Source organism: Patagioenas fasciata, chromosome 2 (assembly GCF_037038585.1).
Source record: "Patagioenas fasciata isolate bPatFas1 chromosome 2, bPatFas1.hap1, whole genome shotgun sequence".
NCBI lineage: Eukaryota > Metazoa > Chordata > Aves > Columbiformes > Columbidae > Patagioenas > Patagioenas fasciata.
The window spans coordinates 25,145,992-25,163,621 of NC_092521.1; the positions used below are offsets into that span (position 1 = coordinate 25,145,992).

Consider the following 17,630-nt stretch of genomic DNA (forward strand, 5'->3'; position numbering starts at 1 on the left):
TCACACACAAGTCTTAGCCAGTGCTTATCAGCTGAAATACAATCCCATGGGACACAGCACTGCTCCCCCTCTATGGAGAGCAGAATGAGTCATAGGAAGAAAGACTTGTAAGATGGTAGCAAAAATTAAGTATACTGGCATTCCTTGTGGAAGGAGGGACAGAACAGGAGGGAAAGGAGCCTTCAGGGCTCATAACACAACCAGAGGATACAGTACTTCAATAATAAAATATCAGTTATAATGGCCAGACACATCTCTTTGTTACTAAAAAAAAAAAAAAAGGCAAAAGAAATCCTACCAAACTACTGTACCATCCCAGATTTCAGAAAACCTGGCAGAACAAGCAGTAGTGGAGTGTCTCTGCCACTATTGACGTGAATAAGCCCTTAATTTCCTTAGACATGGAGTTCTAGGGGAAGGAAGCCTCACATCTGGAACCTAAGGCAGCAGACCAAGCATTAGGAAGAGGTGACGTAGTAAGAAGTCACTGTGCTAGCACCTGAGAGCTGAAAAATGACACTACCTCACACACATTGCCAGCAAGATTGAGAAGGGAATAAATTGTTTACAAACCAGTAAAGAATAAAAGGAAAAACAGGAGAGGAAAAGAAAAATGCACTTCGATAGTACAATGTATATACAAAAAGCTATACATTACTACACGTGGTAGAGGAAAATAAACCAAGTGAGGTTACAAAAAGTGGAAATTAAGATAAAGGCCCTGAAGAAGGGGAGAGAAAATGAAGGAAATTACTTATTTCAGTTAAGTATTCAATGCTGAATTCAGCCCAAAAAGAGAAGAACTTGACCAAGCCTGTCCTTGTTAACAGTCTCCAGACTGTGTCAAAGTATTTTGACCTTGTAATGTTCCCTGTTGGATTTCTCATACATTGGAGAGATTGTTCTGCAGCATTTAAAAAAAAATAATGATTGGGCTCTTGGCATTTATCTCTGAGGATTCTTGAGAATTTTCTTTCTGAGTTCTCAAAAAACACTCAATTTTCTTTCTTTCTAGAGCCCTTAAGTGGGTTATTGTCACAAAGCACAGTGTTAAGACTTTATCTAATCTGTGGTTCTTGAGGAACAGAAGGATTTACTTATGGTTTTAGATTTATAACAGTGCATTCAGCACAGGATAAATACCGGACCACTTCAATAGCTAAAGGACAGCTTTTACCTATAAAACATACAGCTAGGAAGCAGAAAAGCAGACTTACTACAATCACATTTTTAACCATGCCTTGTAAATGGACTAATTTTGCTGTAAAAGCATCCACTACAAACTGGGAAATATTCATCAGTTTATTGTACACAACAGTAAACATATGTATTACTTTAACTTGTACAAGACCATTAATCACAGCACAGTCAAGCTATTAAAGCAAAATAAGTCAGCATTCAGATTTCTCCAAAAAGTCAAATTGCATGGATAATGTTGACTGATTACCTGAATACGTGTTATTTGAAAAGTTTCATTAAAAATAGTTCTGTTATTCTTAACTCTCCATATCCATGTTAAACTGTTTTCACCACCAAATTGCCAGTGCTTCAGCAAATTGCTACTGGGGAAAAGGCTGTCATAAACACACCATCTGGGGAGAGGGCAGGAAAAATTACCTACCTGTTACAGTGACTTTCTCCTAAGTAAGAAAAAACCTCACTCCTACATGATATCTATAAAGCAGCAAGAGAATTATCTGACTGTATTACAACATGGCAACAGTGCCACAGGACACAATCGCCATGCAACATCGCAATACCAACCATGCAACTACTGTTATCTCTTCATAAGCCAAGGCAGATGCTGTTGCTGGTTATCTCCTGTACTTCTACTATTTCTGTCTTAGAGAAATGAATCCACTTCTTGAAACTCAACAACAGATCTTTCAAGTCCTTCACTGTCACCAATGACTTGTCATGAGCCCTTATATAAAGACAACAGTGAGTTTTCCTGAGTATTTGCAAGTTCATCCCTTCTTGCTCTCATTCAGAGTTGGGATGACCGAGACCCCAAGCAGTTTCATTCAATCCATAGTTATACCACCATACCTTATAGGAAAATAAGATGCCCTCATAATCCCTGTTCAGAAGTTCCCTTTGCACTTTTTACCCTTGACAATGTGGCAGCCACTTGCCATCTCTGGAACAACGAACAGCCACCAAGCTGCCATCAAGAGAACGTTGATATAATTCATGTTGTGATTTCACCAATTCTGTCTTGTCAGTAAGTTTTAATAACCAGCCCTAATAAGTCTAAAATGTTAATTTACTAGAAAGTACTTAGTTTTAACCTATCAATATTATTCACATTGCAAGATGCCCTAGAAATTGCACAACAAAGTGGCTTCCATTGTTCCAACCAGCTTAGTTCATTGCAAATGGAGTAAGTAAATAACAATGAGCGACCTCCTGTCCAAAAGGGGTTGAAAACTTAAAAACAAGCAAACAAAAAACAAACAAAACACAAACAACAACACAGCTGATACATTTTAGGGAAAACTATGACTTTCTATCCTTCATTCACTGAGGAAAGTGACACAGTGCAGTATCAGAAGGAGGATACTTTCTTCTAAGATGTTTTCAGGATGTTGTGGACAACTGCCACAATCCTGTTATCAGTTATTCATCTTATAGATGCACACATAAACACACAGTCCAGAAAGTAAAGGTTCTGGTCAGCAAAGCAGCAGCATACAAATTGCAAGAATGCCAGATGTTCTTCCACAACATTTAGAAGCCTCTTAACAGCTTTCTGCCTTTCATCTCTCACCCTTCTAACATGCTACTCCCTGCAGCAACATAGTATTTCCCATCAATCAATCAAAAAGGCAAGTGACATGAAGAAACAGTGCCCCAGCCACTGATTGACAAGAAGCACCACATCCAGCCCAGAATCCATCCAGGACAGCACATTGGTAGAAGAGACAAGGAGACACATGGCTGGTGATTAAGAGAAAACACGGGATAAGGTATGGAGATAAAAAAATCCATCCTGCCTCCAGCAATATCTTTTTTTCTGTTAGAGACAAGACAAACAAATTTAGGCATCAGAGAGTGATAGAAGTGACGGACTGGACCTGAGTACCTCCCTTATGATAGGAAAAAAGATATTAACCAATCCATCCGACATCCAAAAAAAATCCTAAGTGAAGGCAAATGGCGAAAGGACAGAAAGTACATTTCATGAAAAAATGCTTCCTGGCAGCATCTAAATTTGAAATTGCTTTTGGGAATGACACCTCAGCTCCCAGCCTCAATTAAGGATTCAATATTTCTAAACAAACATGCATTTGGCATCTGTTTCTCCTCTCTTTTCATTCAATTCCAAAGTAGCCATAATGCCAGTACCCAGACCTAATAAACAAGCTTTACTACTTTCAGTCTCCACCTCTGTTCCTCATCTCTAAATTTTCCATTACGTGTGAAAACACACTTCCATAAATAGTCTGGCAAAGCGAAGATACAAAGAGTCACTTTCAAATGAACATCTCTGCAGGGCACCAGAACTAAGGACAGGATATTTCATCTTATGATTTTCAGATAATCAACAGATTACATATCACAATACTCTTTGATGATACCAAATAAGACTTTTTGAATCAGTGTAATTTATCATAAAACTGTTTTTGAAACATATTCTACTCAATGTTCATTATTATGATCTTTATTATAAAATTATAAGTATTAGAAAATATATGGTAAACATCACATTGGTTAGGCACAAAGAAATACACTAGTATAGTTTGGATAGTATCTGAATTCAAACTGTTTTTGAGAAAGCATTTTAAACAGGTAATCTTGGCTTCTTTAGGAGAATATGGAGCACTTAAAAATGCTATCAAGCAGCTACACCATCAGCAGAACTGTCCTCTGCACATGATGCAATACAGTTAGCTGGCATTGTTGCATTTCTCAGACTTTCCGAAGCATCACAAATGGTAATGCTTGCATGCTTCTCATACTACAGAGATGTGACCACCTAGGCTCTGTTTGAAATGGTGCAATCAAGCACACTGCCAAGTGCCTGGCCCAGACACTTCCCAGTCCCAGCATCGAGCAAAACCCAAAGACATGACACACCTTCCCACCAACCAGCCTAGACTTCTGTAGGGAGAAAACCTAGGAGCAGAGATCAAAAAGAAACCATGGTGTTATCTAAACAGAATGCAATTCCAGTTTATGGTGTGGCACACTTTCAGGGTCAGGTTAGCTACCACCAATGACTCCTCTCTGGATGAAGAGTTACTGGGCAACTAGGGGAAGGAATAAATGGGCTGTAGTGCTCCAAACACGTACTTGCCAAAAAAAGAACAATGTTACAAAATGCAGCACCTCTTGTACAAACCATAGAGCTCTCTGTCTTATGTAAGTGGGCTTATTAACACAGCTCTACAGTTTAAGCTGTCAAGCCTAGTGTTTGGCCTCACTTGAAGGCCCTGCCCTCCTGCTGAGGGTGCAGTTGGGTCAGGCAGGTGGGCAGGGAGGTGGGTCTGGTCTGTCCCACCTGCAGCCCCAGCCCAGCGCTGCTGCTTCAGCCCGTGCCACCACAACTCCCAGCACAGCCCACAGCCCACTGTGCAAAGCTCACCAATAACCCCATACAATTTTAAAAAATAGTATGTGGAAGGACAGTGTGTATCTGCCAGCCTTTTACTTTAGGTCTGGACTCTTCTCCATCTCCTCTCCATGCCTAAACTAGTCTTTTTCACAACACGAGCGTTGTCAGTGCAAGCTTTCAGAGTTGGAAAAAAATCACCAGATAAAATCAGTAATTCTGTTACCAACCAGAAAACTAAAAAAGCTCATTTCAGTAATGTAACACTAGATATGATAGATAAGTAACATACAAAGACATCTAAAAATACTTGTTTTTATCATTATTTCAACCTATCTTACTTAAAAAGCAGCATGATAATTACAAACTTTACTGCTAAAGTGTTCTAAATAATTATGCTCAAAGCAGACTACTCCTTCATCTAGTACAAGTAACCTCATGCTAGGAAAATTACCAATACAATAAAAACACTACACTTACATTCTAGTCAAAAACACAGAATGACCAGTTTGTATCATCACTGACAATCTGGTACATGTTGTCATCAAAGATATTTGATTTTGGTTGATCTCAGAATATTTATGGCAGCCCTGAGAATGCAAGAAGTTCTTTAAAACAAATAGCATACAACATTTGGAGAAGTAACAAAAAATTAAAACATTTTGAAAGAATGACAAAGCACAGGGGAAAAGAACTATTGTGAAGCCACTAGTTTCGAAACTGAACACCCACTCGTAACTGGCAATGTTTAAGTCATGGGGAACAAAAATGCCTGCCCAGAAATGACATGTGGACTAAAGGCTGAAATGTGAGTCACAGGGAGAAAAGAGAAAAATGCTTACCTATGAATAGAAAAGGAAGCAATGGATCTAATGAGGGATGCCACTGCTCCAACTTTGGCAGCTTCCACCGCCCCCTGCGATCTGTACCGCACGGTTTCACCATAACTGATGAAAGGTTCGTTGTAGACAACAATCTTCCCCTTGGCCTCCTGAGCTCTTTTGCGCAGTTCATCAAAAGAGGCAACCACTATGACTTCTGCTGTAATTCCTGAAAGAAAATATTACAGTGGCTTTACCATTGTTTTCCTGTAACTCTCCTACAGCCAGTTTTAACAAGCAGAAAGGCATGGACTGTGCAGAACACAGGAAATTGGGTTTAACTTCTTACTAGAAAAGCACGGCTATGTGAAGTGCTTCATCAGGGATTGGTACTAAGTAGTTCTAACAGCACCCTGAACCAAGCACACACAATCCTGCAAACCACACTATCAGGGTGGTATTGAAACATGACTTGAAGGGCAAGATGGATACACAGGGGGAATTCTGTTTTCTGCATGTGCTTTAATCATTTATAGTACAAAAACATTTGCAAAATCTGCCTATGGGATTAATAAAAAAAGATAGTAATCCTTTCATGGAATTGTTTTGATACGTTGCTTAACAACTTAGCTTAACGTAAGACAACTGGAAGAACATAAGTTTAGACTAGACCCTTATAAATTTAATCCATAAACAAAGTTAAATTAAAGCTCTGCAGTTCCAGCAAATTTTGCAGTATGGTTATAAACAAACAAATAAATAAATACATAAAATCTTCATATTTCATTCACGGGAATACCACAATTCTAGTGGATCTCTTTCTGGGAGTTTTCCCAGGAACCCAAGAGCAGGTAGGCACTTCTGCAGAACTCACACATGGTAAGTTAGATCCCACCCAGCTCATTTTTTTTAATAGTTGGAATAATTTTAAATCACTGTATTATCTTGCTTGAAAAAAACAAAGGGTTTTATAGATATGTAGTTTTGCCCAAAGCTAGAGAATCCTTCTAACTTTTTAGAACATTAATTGAGGAACTATATTTCATGGGATTTAAGAATTCATTAAAATGATCACTATGCTTAAAATCCAATTTTGTTGAATGGTAAGTGGAAACTGATTAACAACGTGGGCTGGTATTTTTCTTCTATATATAGAAGAACTAATGAATGGCTGAAATTTTAGTGTACATTTCACCTAAAAGTCACAAAATATGTCAGTGAAAATTAAAACTAATAACACATGCCTCGAAAGGATTTGTCAAAAAAGTTAAACTTTCTTAATTTTAAGAAGATAATGTTTCTCCTTGCAATTTTTCTTTTTTTTTTTTTTTTTAGGTATAAGAATTACATGGAGAAGATTTCAAAGGCTTGTATTGGAGACTGTGATACATGAGAAGACAGAAAAATAGGAAGATCATCTCTCTCAGCACCAGTATATCCAGGGTCACAGCTTCTTTAAGATCAAACTATAGTACACCTCAAAACCTTAAAGAAACTATTATTTCATACAAAACGTTTGGTTGCTTAACAGTGTACTGCCAAGAGGGTAACAGACTGCTACAGCAAAAGCCCGTGAGTTTTAGTTACAGAACTAACCTACTGTGTGAGGTGTAAAACTATTTACTGAGTAACTATTCGGATTCTTATCTTTACAGAAAGACACACAGAGAGACAAACCAGAGAATCATCTTCACATTTTACTAGTTGTTGTTGGCAGGTAGGCGAGCATGCGAACAGACTCCAGCTGCTTCTAATGAACTGCAAGTTCAGTTGCCTACCCAAGGAGCATCTCAGCGACAGGATCATTCTGGGTATGGAACCGTGCCACTGGAAATAAAGCCAGGTATCTGCAAAATTTCATTTTCCACAAGAAAAGTCATGGTCTCAGCAGGCTGGTACTACAATCCGTATTTCATATTAGCTTTCCCCAATGCTCCACTTGGATTGTGCAGCAGGCACTGGAAGGGCACATGATGTATTAGTGACTGTTCGTGAAGGGAAGCGAGGAGTGTAACTCTTCTTGGCATCACTGCATTAATGAACAAACACCAACTCTGGATGTTTTTAAAGAATGCTACAGACAGCTAGTAATTGTCTATAATCCCCAAGAAATATAAAGGAGAAGTACATTTATGACCCTCCCTACACGACAAGCATCAGGAGTTTGTGGGAATTAAAATTAAAATTAAAATTAAGGGAAAGAGTGCAGAGTTGCAGACTCCAGCCCAGTATCTCTACTTTTGAATGTTCCCAAAGAAGCTAAATAATGCTATCCTTTAAAAAAACAAAACAAAGGTTCTCTCTGCAAGTTTAACTTAATGGCAACATAGTATACATACAGCATAAACTGCAGTGCTGTCCATAACAAAGTAAAACTTCACCCTTGTGTAATTTCTGACTGATTCAATGACTCATTTGCATTTTATACCATTTCATTCTCATCTACTGAAGTGACTAGAGCAATGTTTATCTTAAATAAATATGTGGACCCACATACACAAACCACCCTAAGACCTCCTGTACAAAAGGAGAAATGAAACAACAAATCCAGCAGTTTATCAGTTTGAGGGGAATGAGTTAGTCCTTTTAAAAATGGGAAATGCCTCACCTTACCAGTCCTTTAAGCAAATAAACAAAACTCTGCCCCTAGCATCTTCTACCAATTCAGTGCCTCATGGCTCTGCTTCTCATGTTGAAGCTGTTTTTCTCTTTCTTACTCCTGTCATTATCTGATGCAGAGCTTGCCTGTGCATTATTGAACAGAAGTGTTCAGAAAACCCACGTAAGGAGGGAGCTGGATTGCCTGCTTACTTAAGCAAGATACAAAGATTGTAACCCACGCAGTCCAAAAAATGAATATGGAGCATGTGGAGAATTAGCTAAGTAAAGGGCATGAAGCATCGAAGACAGAATTATGAACACAATAAACTTGGCTGACTGTATGAAGCTGAAGACCATTTGTTCTCACCATGTGAAACTTTATACGTACTGTTGGGTTGGGCCACTGAGGAAAAGAATCTCACCCTGTCATTTCTGAGAATTAAGGTACAGGGAGGGTCTTACTGGCAGGAACAAGCAGGCAACTTTCAATTACCAAACTTATGTATTGCAAAGTCACCTGTACAGAGAAATGTACACTTCTGTCTTAACACTTGGATATGCCACAACTTTGATGGCCACACTGCCAGCTGAAATAAATGCCGTGGTAAGCATCAGCGAAGTCTAAAATCCATCACAGGCAGGATGAAGGCAAGACTGATTACAGTTACTCTTCATTAGCTGCAGGAAGCCCCATTATTATATATATATATATGTAAAAGCGCAGGTAAATCAGCGGTCTGCGACACTGCCATACATTAGAAGTCTGACTCTTGGCATGAACAATTCTAGTCTGGAGAGTCACCTTCCAGCACCTGCATACTTGCCAGCAATCATGCCAGAAGTAGATTAGTTCAAAGGGAATTCCTCATGAGATAGATAACTTATTCTCCATGAGATTAAATGCAGCAAATATTTAAGCCATTTTAGTATCTGGAGCTATGCATCTGTCTGTGTTAGTAACAGGTTTCAGAGAAAAGTAAGGAAAAAAAGAGGAAAATTCACTCTTAGATTTTAAAAATGGATAAATCTCTAATAAAATATCAAGGAAAATTCATACAGAATAGTGTTGCTGTTCTTGGCCACATCAGGGTAAGACATGGCAAGACTTTACAATATCGAGTATCAGGAGCTCCTGAGAGTTGGGAAACCGGTCTCTATTAGTTTTCATTTATTACTATCCTAAAAACACTCAACTCATAAACACACAGAAATTCAACCTGCTTAGTTACAATCAACTGCTGTATTAAAGGAAGAATTTAGCAAAGCCAGAAAAAAAAATATCATTCGCATACAGTTTAATCTTACTGGATACTAATTTCATTATTTCTCAATTATGGCCTTATTCTCTTCTTTTTTTAGCCCAGCCTCATTTTTGTCATTCAGTTAACAGCAACAGTCCCTTGGAGATCTAGTTACAAACCCAAATGTAGTCATCATTAATTTGAAAATCAATGTTTTCAATAACAGCAAGTGCACAACTCACCCCTACGTACCTTCCAAATTTCATTTACTTCGCACTGTGTTAACATAAGAATTAAGATTTCTCTTATAAATCACACTATGGAACAGCAATGCGGCTGATCCACATGCACTGAAGCTGCCACTGTCAGATAAATAATCTGATGGGCAAGGCAATTTTTGCTTAAAACTATTAAAATAAGGTATTTTTAGTTCTAGACACAACAAAGTTGGAAACTACATCAGCTAAGTCTCCGGAAAACTTCCCTGTGTGTTATATATTTAACATTTTTGCATCCTTAGCATAAAATATCTGAAATATCAACACAAAAAGTCAACAACATATCTAATTTTTCTGAAGTTGGTGGAAATATAAAACTGGGAAAGAACATATCTCAAACATGACCTGGCCTCTACAGTCATGAGAGGAAGAGGGAGACAGAGTGCTGCCTCTCCATTCATCAGAACCAGGCATCAGGACACCAGGACCAAGAAATCAAGACACTTCTTCATGGTAGGAAGAAGACAGAGGAAGAGTAGGAGCAGCAACACATCAGAGCAGTGCATGAAGCCTACCTGATGGTCGCAGCCCTGCCCTGCAGATCAGCGACACCAGATCACCCTTATTTCTTGTCTACTGGATGGCTGTCACTTCTCATATTTGCTCATTTACACCTAAGCTCTCCCACAAAGCTAATTTAGCCTGGAAGCTGCCACATCAAGGTATACTATAGTCCATCCTGAGCCTAAGCACATCCAAGCGTAGCCCCAAGCTTGCCTGACTTTAGCCTGGCTAATCCAGTTGTCCTTCAGCCTTGACGGTCTCCTCAGGATAAAAGTACCGTGACCCTGATTCTCTCAGAAATGTCCCACTTGCACTGTCTTGTGTGTATTTGCAAGGTAGCTTCTCTCGCAGAGTCACAGACAACCTAGAATTTTTTTTGCATGGGTCACGGGAAAGAGCTGCACATACCAAGTTATAAGGTAGCTGCTGGGATGTGCAGTTCTCCTGTAAAAATGGTGGTCTTGGACCCCAGATACCACATCAACCTGAACAGAACTGGAGCATGTGCCAGAATCAATAGTCCTGGATGAGGATGTAAGAAGATGAAGCATACAACAGGGAAAAAGTAGATATATATGTCTGGAGATAGCAAAGAAAAGTAGTTGTTGGGACAGGTCAAAAAAAACCAATTTTGAGGAGTATAGGGAGAAGACAAACACATTATTGAAAGCTAAGTAAGATTTGAGACCCTGCATTATATCCTATTCAGGTTTAGCACCTTTTATAGTCAGCCCAGAAAACATTTTTCCCCTCAATTCTATCCTACCTCTTCTAAAAACATACTGCTTTTCAGCCCTCTCCAGGAATTAGTTCAGGTTTCCCCCAATGCCACACATAATTCAACAAGATTTTCAGAAAAACCAACCCAAATTCTGGGTCCATAATGAACTCATCAAATTAAGGCTCGGTGTCAGGCTGAAGCAAATGAAAGATTAATTTCATCACTTTTTTTTTTCTCAAAATTATTAGCATGTAATGAAAATATAAAATACCTTAACACCTAGAAACACATTTGCTCTATCAACACGTAACAATATGAGAATTAAAATATGGAGAAAAGATTAAAAAGAAAAAAGAAAAAAAAAAAAAAAAGAAGAGGGCTCTTATCAGGAAGAAAAAAAAAAAAAGTAAAATCCGAAAATACTTGTGGAAAATGTGATCTCACCTACTCTGTGGAACAGCAAAGAGAATTACTTCATGAAACTAAAATTACATAGGGGAGTTATCCAAAATCATATTCAGCTCTGATGCATAGCACAGGAACTAATGTACTACTCAGTCCTTTAAGAAGAACATAAAGAAAAATAAACACTATATAATAGTTACATTTTCGACAAGTATGAGTTACAATTTCCAGCAAGTACTGGCTCTCATTAGAACAGTTTGGTTCCAATAACATGTAGCTCACTGTGCAGCGGTAAATCCTTGCAGCAAGGGTGCTGGACTCAACCCCCAGCATGAAGCCTTGGATACCAAAAGAGTGGGGCAACAGGTCTGGTTCTCCCAGAAGCAGCCCTACATGGGGCACAGGCTCATTCTGCAATGTCTGCGGAGAATCAGGCACCCAAGAATAGGACCCAGAAAGGCCAGTTTCGGAGCACACAGGTGCCCAAGGTGGGAAGTATGGAGGGCAACTGTTCCCTCCATAGTGAGTCAAGATGCCAGTCACTGCAGGCTGTCCCCTGGGAGGGAAGGTGACAGTGCCACCCAGCTGTGTGTGCATTCCCCAGGCATGCTGAAAATCATGTTCAAATCCTGCCTCCAACAGTGTGAGGCAGGAGCTTCAGCCTGGGCTTGCCATTCTTGAGGTAACCACTCTTAACTCAGTGATGATGGATAGGGCCAGGACGCGAAAATTCCATTTTTTGCCATTGCAAATCCATACAGTTTACTTGAACACTCTTTATAGCAGTGACTGGAACCCATGTCCTTCCCAGACAGCATGTCCACCTCAAAGCCACACAGCTGCTCCTACTCTCTACATTTTTGAAATGCCACTGAACTAACTTTTGGCCCAGATGCTGGGCCACTGAACACCAGAGCGTCTGAGGTCCTTCATGGACGTCATCTTTTACATTCCAAGAAAAACAGTAGCATAACTATCATATTGCAAGCAGCACTGCTCTAAGTAATAATAAACAATCCAGGCACCCCGTATTGAGGCTTCATGGTCTCAATATGTGAATCAAGAGCTCCTCACGCATAGAAAAAGAGGGATGCAGTGAAGTCAGAAGGAGGGCTTTGCACTGGGCTCTCCTGCCTGTGACTCTCTCTAGCCCCTGTTCTCATCACTGAACCACTCATCAAGAGGGGATACCCAAGTGCCTCTAGAAGGATCTGCTTCTCTCCCAGTAGGTCAGTGGTCATCCAAGTTGCTGGCAACTCAAGGGTAAATCCTCTGATACACATTAAAACTAACTTTTTTGTTGGCCTTTTGTTAATCTAGATGAATTCCCTATTCTACTTCACCACTTGGAAACAAAAAAGGAGGGTCAACACTGAGGAAGATGCATCAGCCAGGACTGGAGTCAGACCACTTATTTCAGCAGCGTTTCTGGCTTAAAAAGACTGTGAGCCTATTGCAACATCACACACCTCCCACAGCTTTGAGACACATATTATCCCCATTTTATAAATAGCAGGCTAAAACTATTTTCACGTTATCTAAGTGGTAAAACTCCCACCATCTTCTATAAGAGCAAGACTGGACGAAATGTTGTTGATAAGTAAACAAAAAACCCACGACTTGCACACAAAAACTAGGAAAAAGTTTGCCAATACATTATCTTCATATTATTTCAGTTTCGCTGCAACATTTTGGGCAGGCTGTATTCTGGGGTTGGTCTTATTTGTCAGTGTATCTTTAAAATGAAAGGGCAGAATCACTCATCAGGAAAAAAAATGCATTTTAAAACATATGGAAAAAATATGAATTCTTTGATATTTTATGGTCAAACATCTGCTAAACTACTACTTTCTTTCAATTATGGGATTCTCAAAGCAACAATTATATCTGTTTTCCTCGGAATTTGGGGGATATAATCTGTACTACCAGAAATCAACACCGTCTCTCTCTCTCTATATATATATCTGTGTTTTGCCAATGTTGAAACACTGGAAATGAGACAAGGGCATTGACTAAATATGGTAAACCTCCAGTTCGTCAGCTCCCTAAACTGGGCACTTTCTAACATTCAATCCTGTTTGTTACCTAGAAATCCATTTCTTCGAGGTGGTGACCATTTTCAGTCTCAGTTGACTTGTGGAAATCCAGGTCACTCTGCGTTTCATGTTCCTCCTCTCCCTGTCACTAAGACAGGCATGAAAGTTACTCCCTCCTTGTAAGGAGATCAAAGGAAGTGAAAACTTTCTCTTTGACCCATCATCTTCAAATCTTGGGATACACTGAAAGGGAAAACATATTTTTTTTCCCCTAGAATAAAAAAATGTAACCTTTTCTGTGGTGTCCCTTTTTGCTGTGTAAATCAGGCTTAATCTGGAAATCTGACATCCTGGCATGTTGCCCAGACCTGAAGAAGAAAATAAGGAAATGTGGATTTTATCCACAAGATCACAAGGTACCAAAACGCCTCCTGCACATCATCAGAACTGTTCCAACCTCGAGTGAGCCAACCAGCTCTATGCCAGACCCACACCTGAGCCAAAGTGGGCAAATCCCAGCATATCCAATAAACAGGAAAAGTTCTGTCCATGTTTTCAACCCTACAGGCATGGGTTAGATAGAAGACCTGCAGGAAGAGACACTCCTTGTATACCAGAGTCATTGCTGGCTCAGGGTCCATGGCTAAAATGCTGCTACTATTTAGGGCTTCCTGTTCCTGCCCCAAAGGATCATGGATTTTTTTCCACACACTTGCATGGCATATGCCAAAATGGAAAGTGAGCAGCCTCAGCGTGTGCTTTGGCCATTGGGTCACTCTCAGGAAACAATGTTTTGAATTTCCATGGACAGAAGGGAAAATAAGCCCTGAATTTCCAACATCCAAAGCCAGGTTTCTAACTACTGTTAGGCTATTGCCATGTTAATATAGACCCCTTCAGAGCACTAGCTCAGGGAACTGAGCTCCAGGAGGAGCCCTGAGGGCAATGGGAGCCACTGAGTCCAGCACAAAGCACTAAACACATCCAGAGAGAAGCAACATTTTAAGTTTCTGCCAATACTTCCTTATTTTCTTAGTTCATCAGCTCTGAAACCTGGAGGCACATAACAGGAAAGGAGGAATACAGAGCATAACTGAGAGGATGAGAAAACAAGAAATGGTCTCTCGTACCTCTTGCTGGGATGGAGAAGTCACCCCCTCTCATCTTAACTCCACTCCCAGGCTTTAAAAGACAAAAAGTCCAGGCAGTGCTGTCCTCTGGATCTAAGTAGGCATCAGTAGTGTCAAGGAAGGGATCTGTCAGGGCTCTACAGAGATGGTGATTTGCAAACCAAGGGGTCTGAAACATATCCTGATAAGAACACAAATTTAAAATCCACATTAACTATCAAGCTAATATCAAACACCTTCAGGGATCACCTGCACACTTTAGAGGCAGCTCTGAAGGGTGTCCCTGCTCCTGGGCAGAGTCCAGGCACCAGTAGCCGCATTCTGGAGCCAAAATCTGAAAGCCAGTCCTCAACCCTTCAGGCATCCCTCCGGCAAAGCTCAGCATGGCAGCAGAAGATCTCCCGGGTTTGATCCTGTGCAGCAACAGCAGTGCAATGCCAGGAGAATCAATATCAAGCATCTCATATTGAGTTACATTATTTTGATTACAGGATGACTCACACTCCCACAGCTTCTTGGCTAAAAGAAGACAAATCAGAACAGCCAATATTCCCTCACCGAGGGAAATTGTTCAAATATTTCCAATGTGATTTAGGGCAGCCGCCTATCCCTTTTTCTCAGGAACAGGGTATGGTGACAATCGCTGCTTAGAGCAGAGGGAGCGGATCTGGGAATGAATTCCTCACAAGTGATGAGGCAGTGGTTTTAATAGTCTAACCACACATTTTTTACTCCATGCTTGGGATGAGCGTGAGTTTCAGGACAGGCGCTTTTTTGAGCAGCAAACCTTGCAATCCTCTTGCCTGGTGAGCCTGGTGATGAGCAGCTCTCGCCAGGCATTTCCGTCAGCCAGGCGGCCAGTCCAGTGATGAGAAGAATAAGAGCCAAGAGCTCAGCAGGGACCAGCTGCCCTGCATAACCTTCTCCAGCATGAAAACCTGTCACTGCTTGAACAGAGCGAGATGAGACCAACAGAAATCATAACTGCCACAAACAGTGGGACAGATTCTAAGTTGCAAGGTAAGTAATTTCATCAAAATGATTCCACCAAGTGAGAGAAACTGCCAGCTCTTCTGTGAGAAATCGTATTGCTGTGTAGTGTTCTAGCACCGACACATACAACATCTTCAGAAATATGGCAGATCTCAGAGGAAAGTAAAAAGATGAGGAAGAATAATATGTGGGTTTGAACATTACTCAGTATAAACCAGCATTGGATAATACGATCTTACCTTCAAAGACATCACCAGCCCAACCATTCAGTCATCAGTATAATAAAAACTTTACAGATGAAAAAAGACATGATTAGCTTCTGTGAGCATTTTCAACCACATAAATTCATTATCTCTCTAAATGAAAAATGAACACCTAGGAGTAAGAACAGTCAAGTGCAAATAACTACATAGCTAAGAACGGGAAGTGAAAAAACAGACTTCTCTGGATGTGAAGATGTTCGCCAAGACTAAATTGCAGGTTCAGTAACACTTGCTTAACACCAAAAATGCCATTTTTATTTTCACTTCCCTTTTAGGAAGCTTGGAATAGGACTGGAAAGGACATAAAATATGTTCTAGGTTTAACCTTTGCTTTAAATATTCTCCTATCTAAGCACTAAGCCTTAGACATACAGTGGGATAAACAGATATTATTAATGGGCTAGGTTTGAGTTTTAGGCATGTGCTTACCTCAATATCAAAGAAATACCTCAGACAAAATTTACAGTAGCAGTTTCCCAAACCAAGTAGGATCTATTCCAAATATATCTTATATTACCCAGTTTAACTTTGTTGTATTTTGAAGGGCTACATATTTTTTTCTAAATGAAACAGCTTTTATACATTATTTGTTTCATTTCAAACGGAAAGCTCACTATCACAAAAATTTACAATTCTTCAAAAAATTATGAGTGTCATGTTACCTTTTATTTCCTAAACCAAATTTATTTTCTCATAAAGGAATAAGAATGTTTTTGAAGCCATCTAGGAATAAGTTTATTGTTATTTACTGGGAGTAGTCACAGAAGGTTGTCACCCAGGCTTTAAACAGCAATCCTGAGAAAGCCCCACATCTATATGTACAGAAACAAGAGTCTTACAAATTACATTTGCAACCAAGCTAACATTCTGGGGCATGAAACACCTGAATTTTACTGAGCCCAACTAACGATTATTCTTTTTCCCAAAGTAATGTATCACATGTGATCCACTAAAAGGCAACACACAGTCCAGTTACAGGTAAGTGCCAAAGACTTTTCCCAGGTGCATGAGAAGAGAGAGGAGGTGGGGGGAAGGAAAGGACACACAGATACCAATTGCCACACTTAGCGATGGGCTGGCACTTCCCAAGCTCAGTGCAAGATTCTCCTCTTCTTCCTGCTGTCTTGTTTTTTGCTAGAGCAAAGCACTGAGCATTGCAGGACAGGGCACAGCAAGAAGAGCAGAAATCACATGTCAACTCAACACCCCATGAAGAACGGCTCTGGCCAAAATGAAAAAGAAGGGCTGGAAACCCCAGATCACAAGAACAAGTTTCCCATCAACCTCAATGGAGAAGTAGAAAATTTGCAAATGAAGTTCAGCAGTGTTAAACAAAAGGGTATAGATTTAATTGAGAGTTCGGGAATCAACTCTAATTTTACAAGCTGGTTCAACCAAACTAAATGAATCCAAACTGCATCATTCACAACCACATCATACAGAAGAGTCCTGGAACTTGTCTTGCAGAACTATTATAGCAGGAAGAAAACTTCAGTTTGTCCACTGAGAAAAGCTGTTTGGGTTATAATACAGTTTGGCATAAAAAAGCAAGTGAAACTTAATTCCAAAAGGGTTACCTTCTGGAGGAGTTGCAATGCTGCTCCCAAGACCCAGAATAGCAATGCTGTGATTCCTTGGCTCCAACATCATTGCAAACTCTTCTCCTCTTTCCCAGTGTGGTACTTTCACAGGTTCCAGATGCACATTTTCCAGCCCATCTTCCCACAGGGCACTGAACATATACTTGATGGCTGCATCTAGATTTTTTGAACCGCTGAGCCTGGGTCCTATGGTATCAGCAAAAACTGCTAATCTTTCATAGGATCTGTTTTGAGCTTTTCCATGAACAGCAAGATCAATAATAGCTTTAGCAATATCACGATAGCCAGATATCTCATTTTTAATGTCTTCAAACATTTCGGGGTAACTGTCATCTCTTCTCAAAGACTTCCCAGCATGCTGTGGTAATAAATTCATGAAAAATATTAAGAATATATACTTCATTTTTTTCACTTTTTTCTTTTCCACAGATGGCCTGTTGGAGAGACAAAAAGAAAAAAAAATCATCCAGCTATCAGCAAT

General features: G+C 39.9%; 1 protein-coding gene across 1 annotated transcript in view; it reads right to left on the bottom strand.

Moving 5' to 3' along the window:
- CPQ (carboxypeptidase Q) overlaps nt 1-17,630 on the bottom strand; it is a 159,277-nt gene that overhangs the window by 121,109 nt on the left and 20,538 nt on the right. The window contains exons 2-3 of the mRNA XM_065831608.2: nt 17,126-17,583; nt 5,398-5,605 (exon numbers count right to left, since the gene is read on the bottom strand). Of these exons, the coding sequence (XP_065687680.1) occupies nt 5,398-5,605; nt 17,126-17,552 (635 nt within the window). The 5' untranslated portion in view covers nt 17,553-17,583. The remainder of the gene's footprint in view (nt 1-5,397; nt 5,606-17,125; nt 17,584-17,630) is intronic.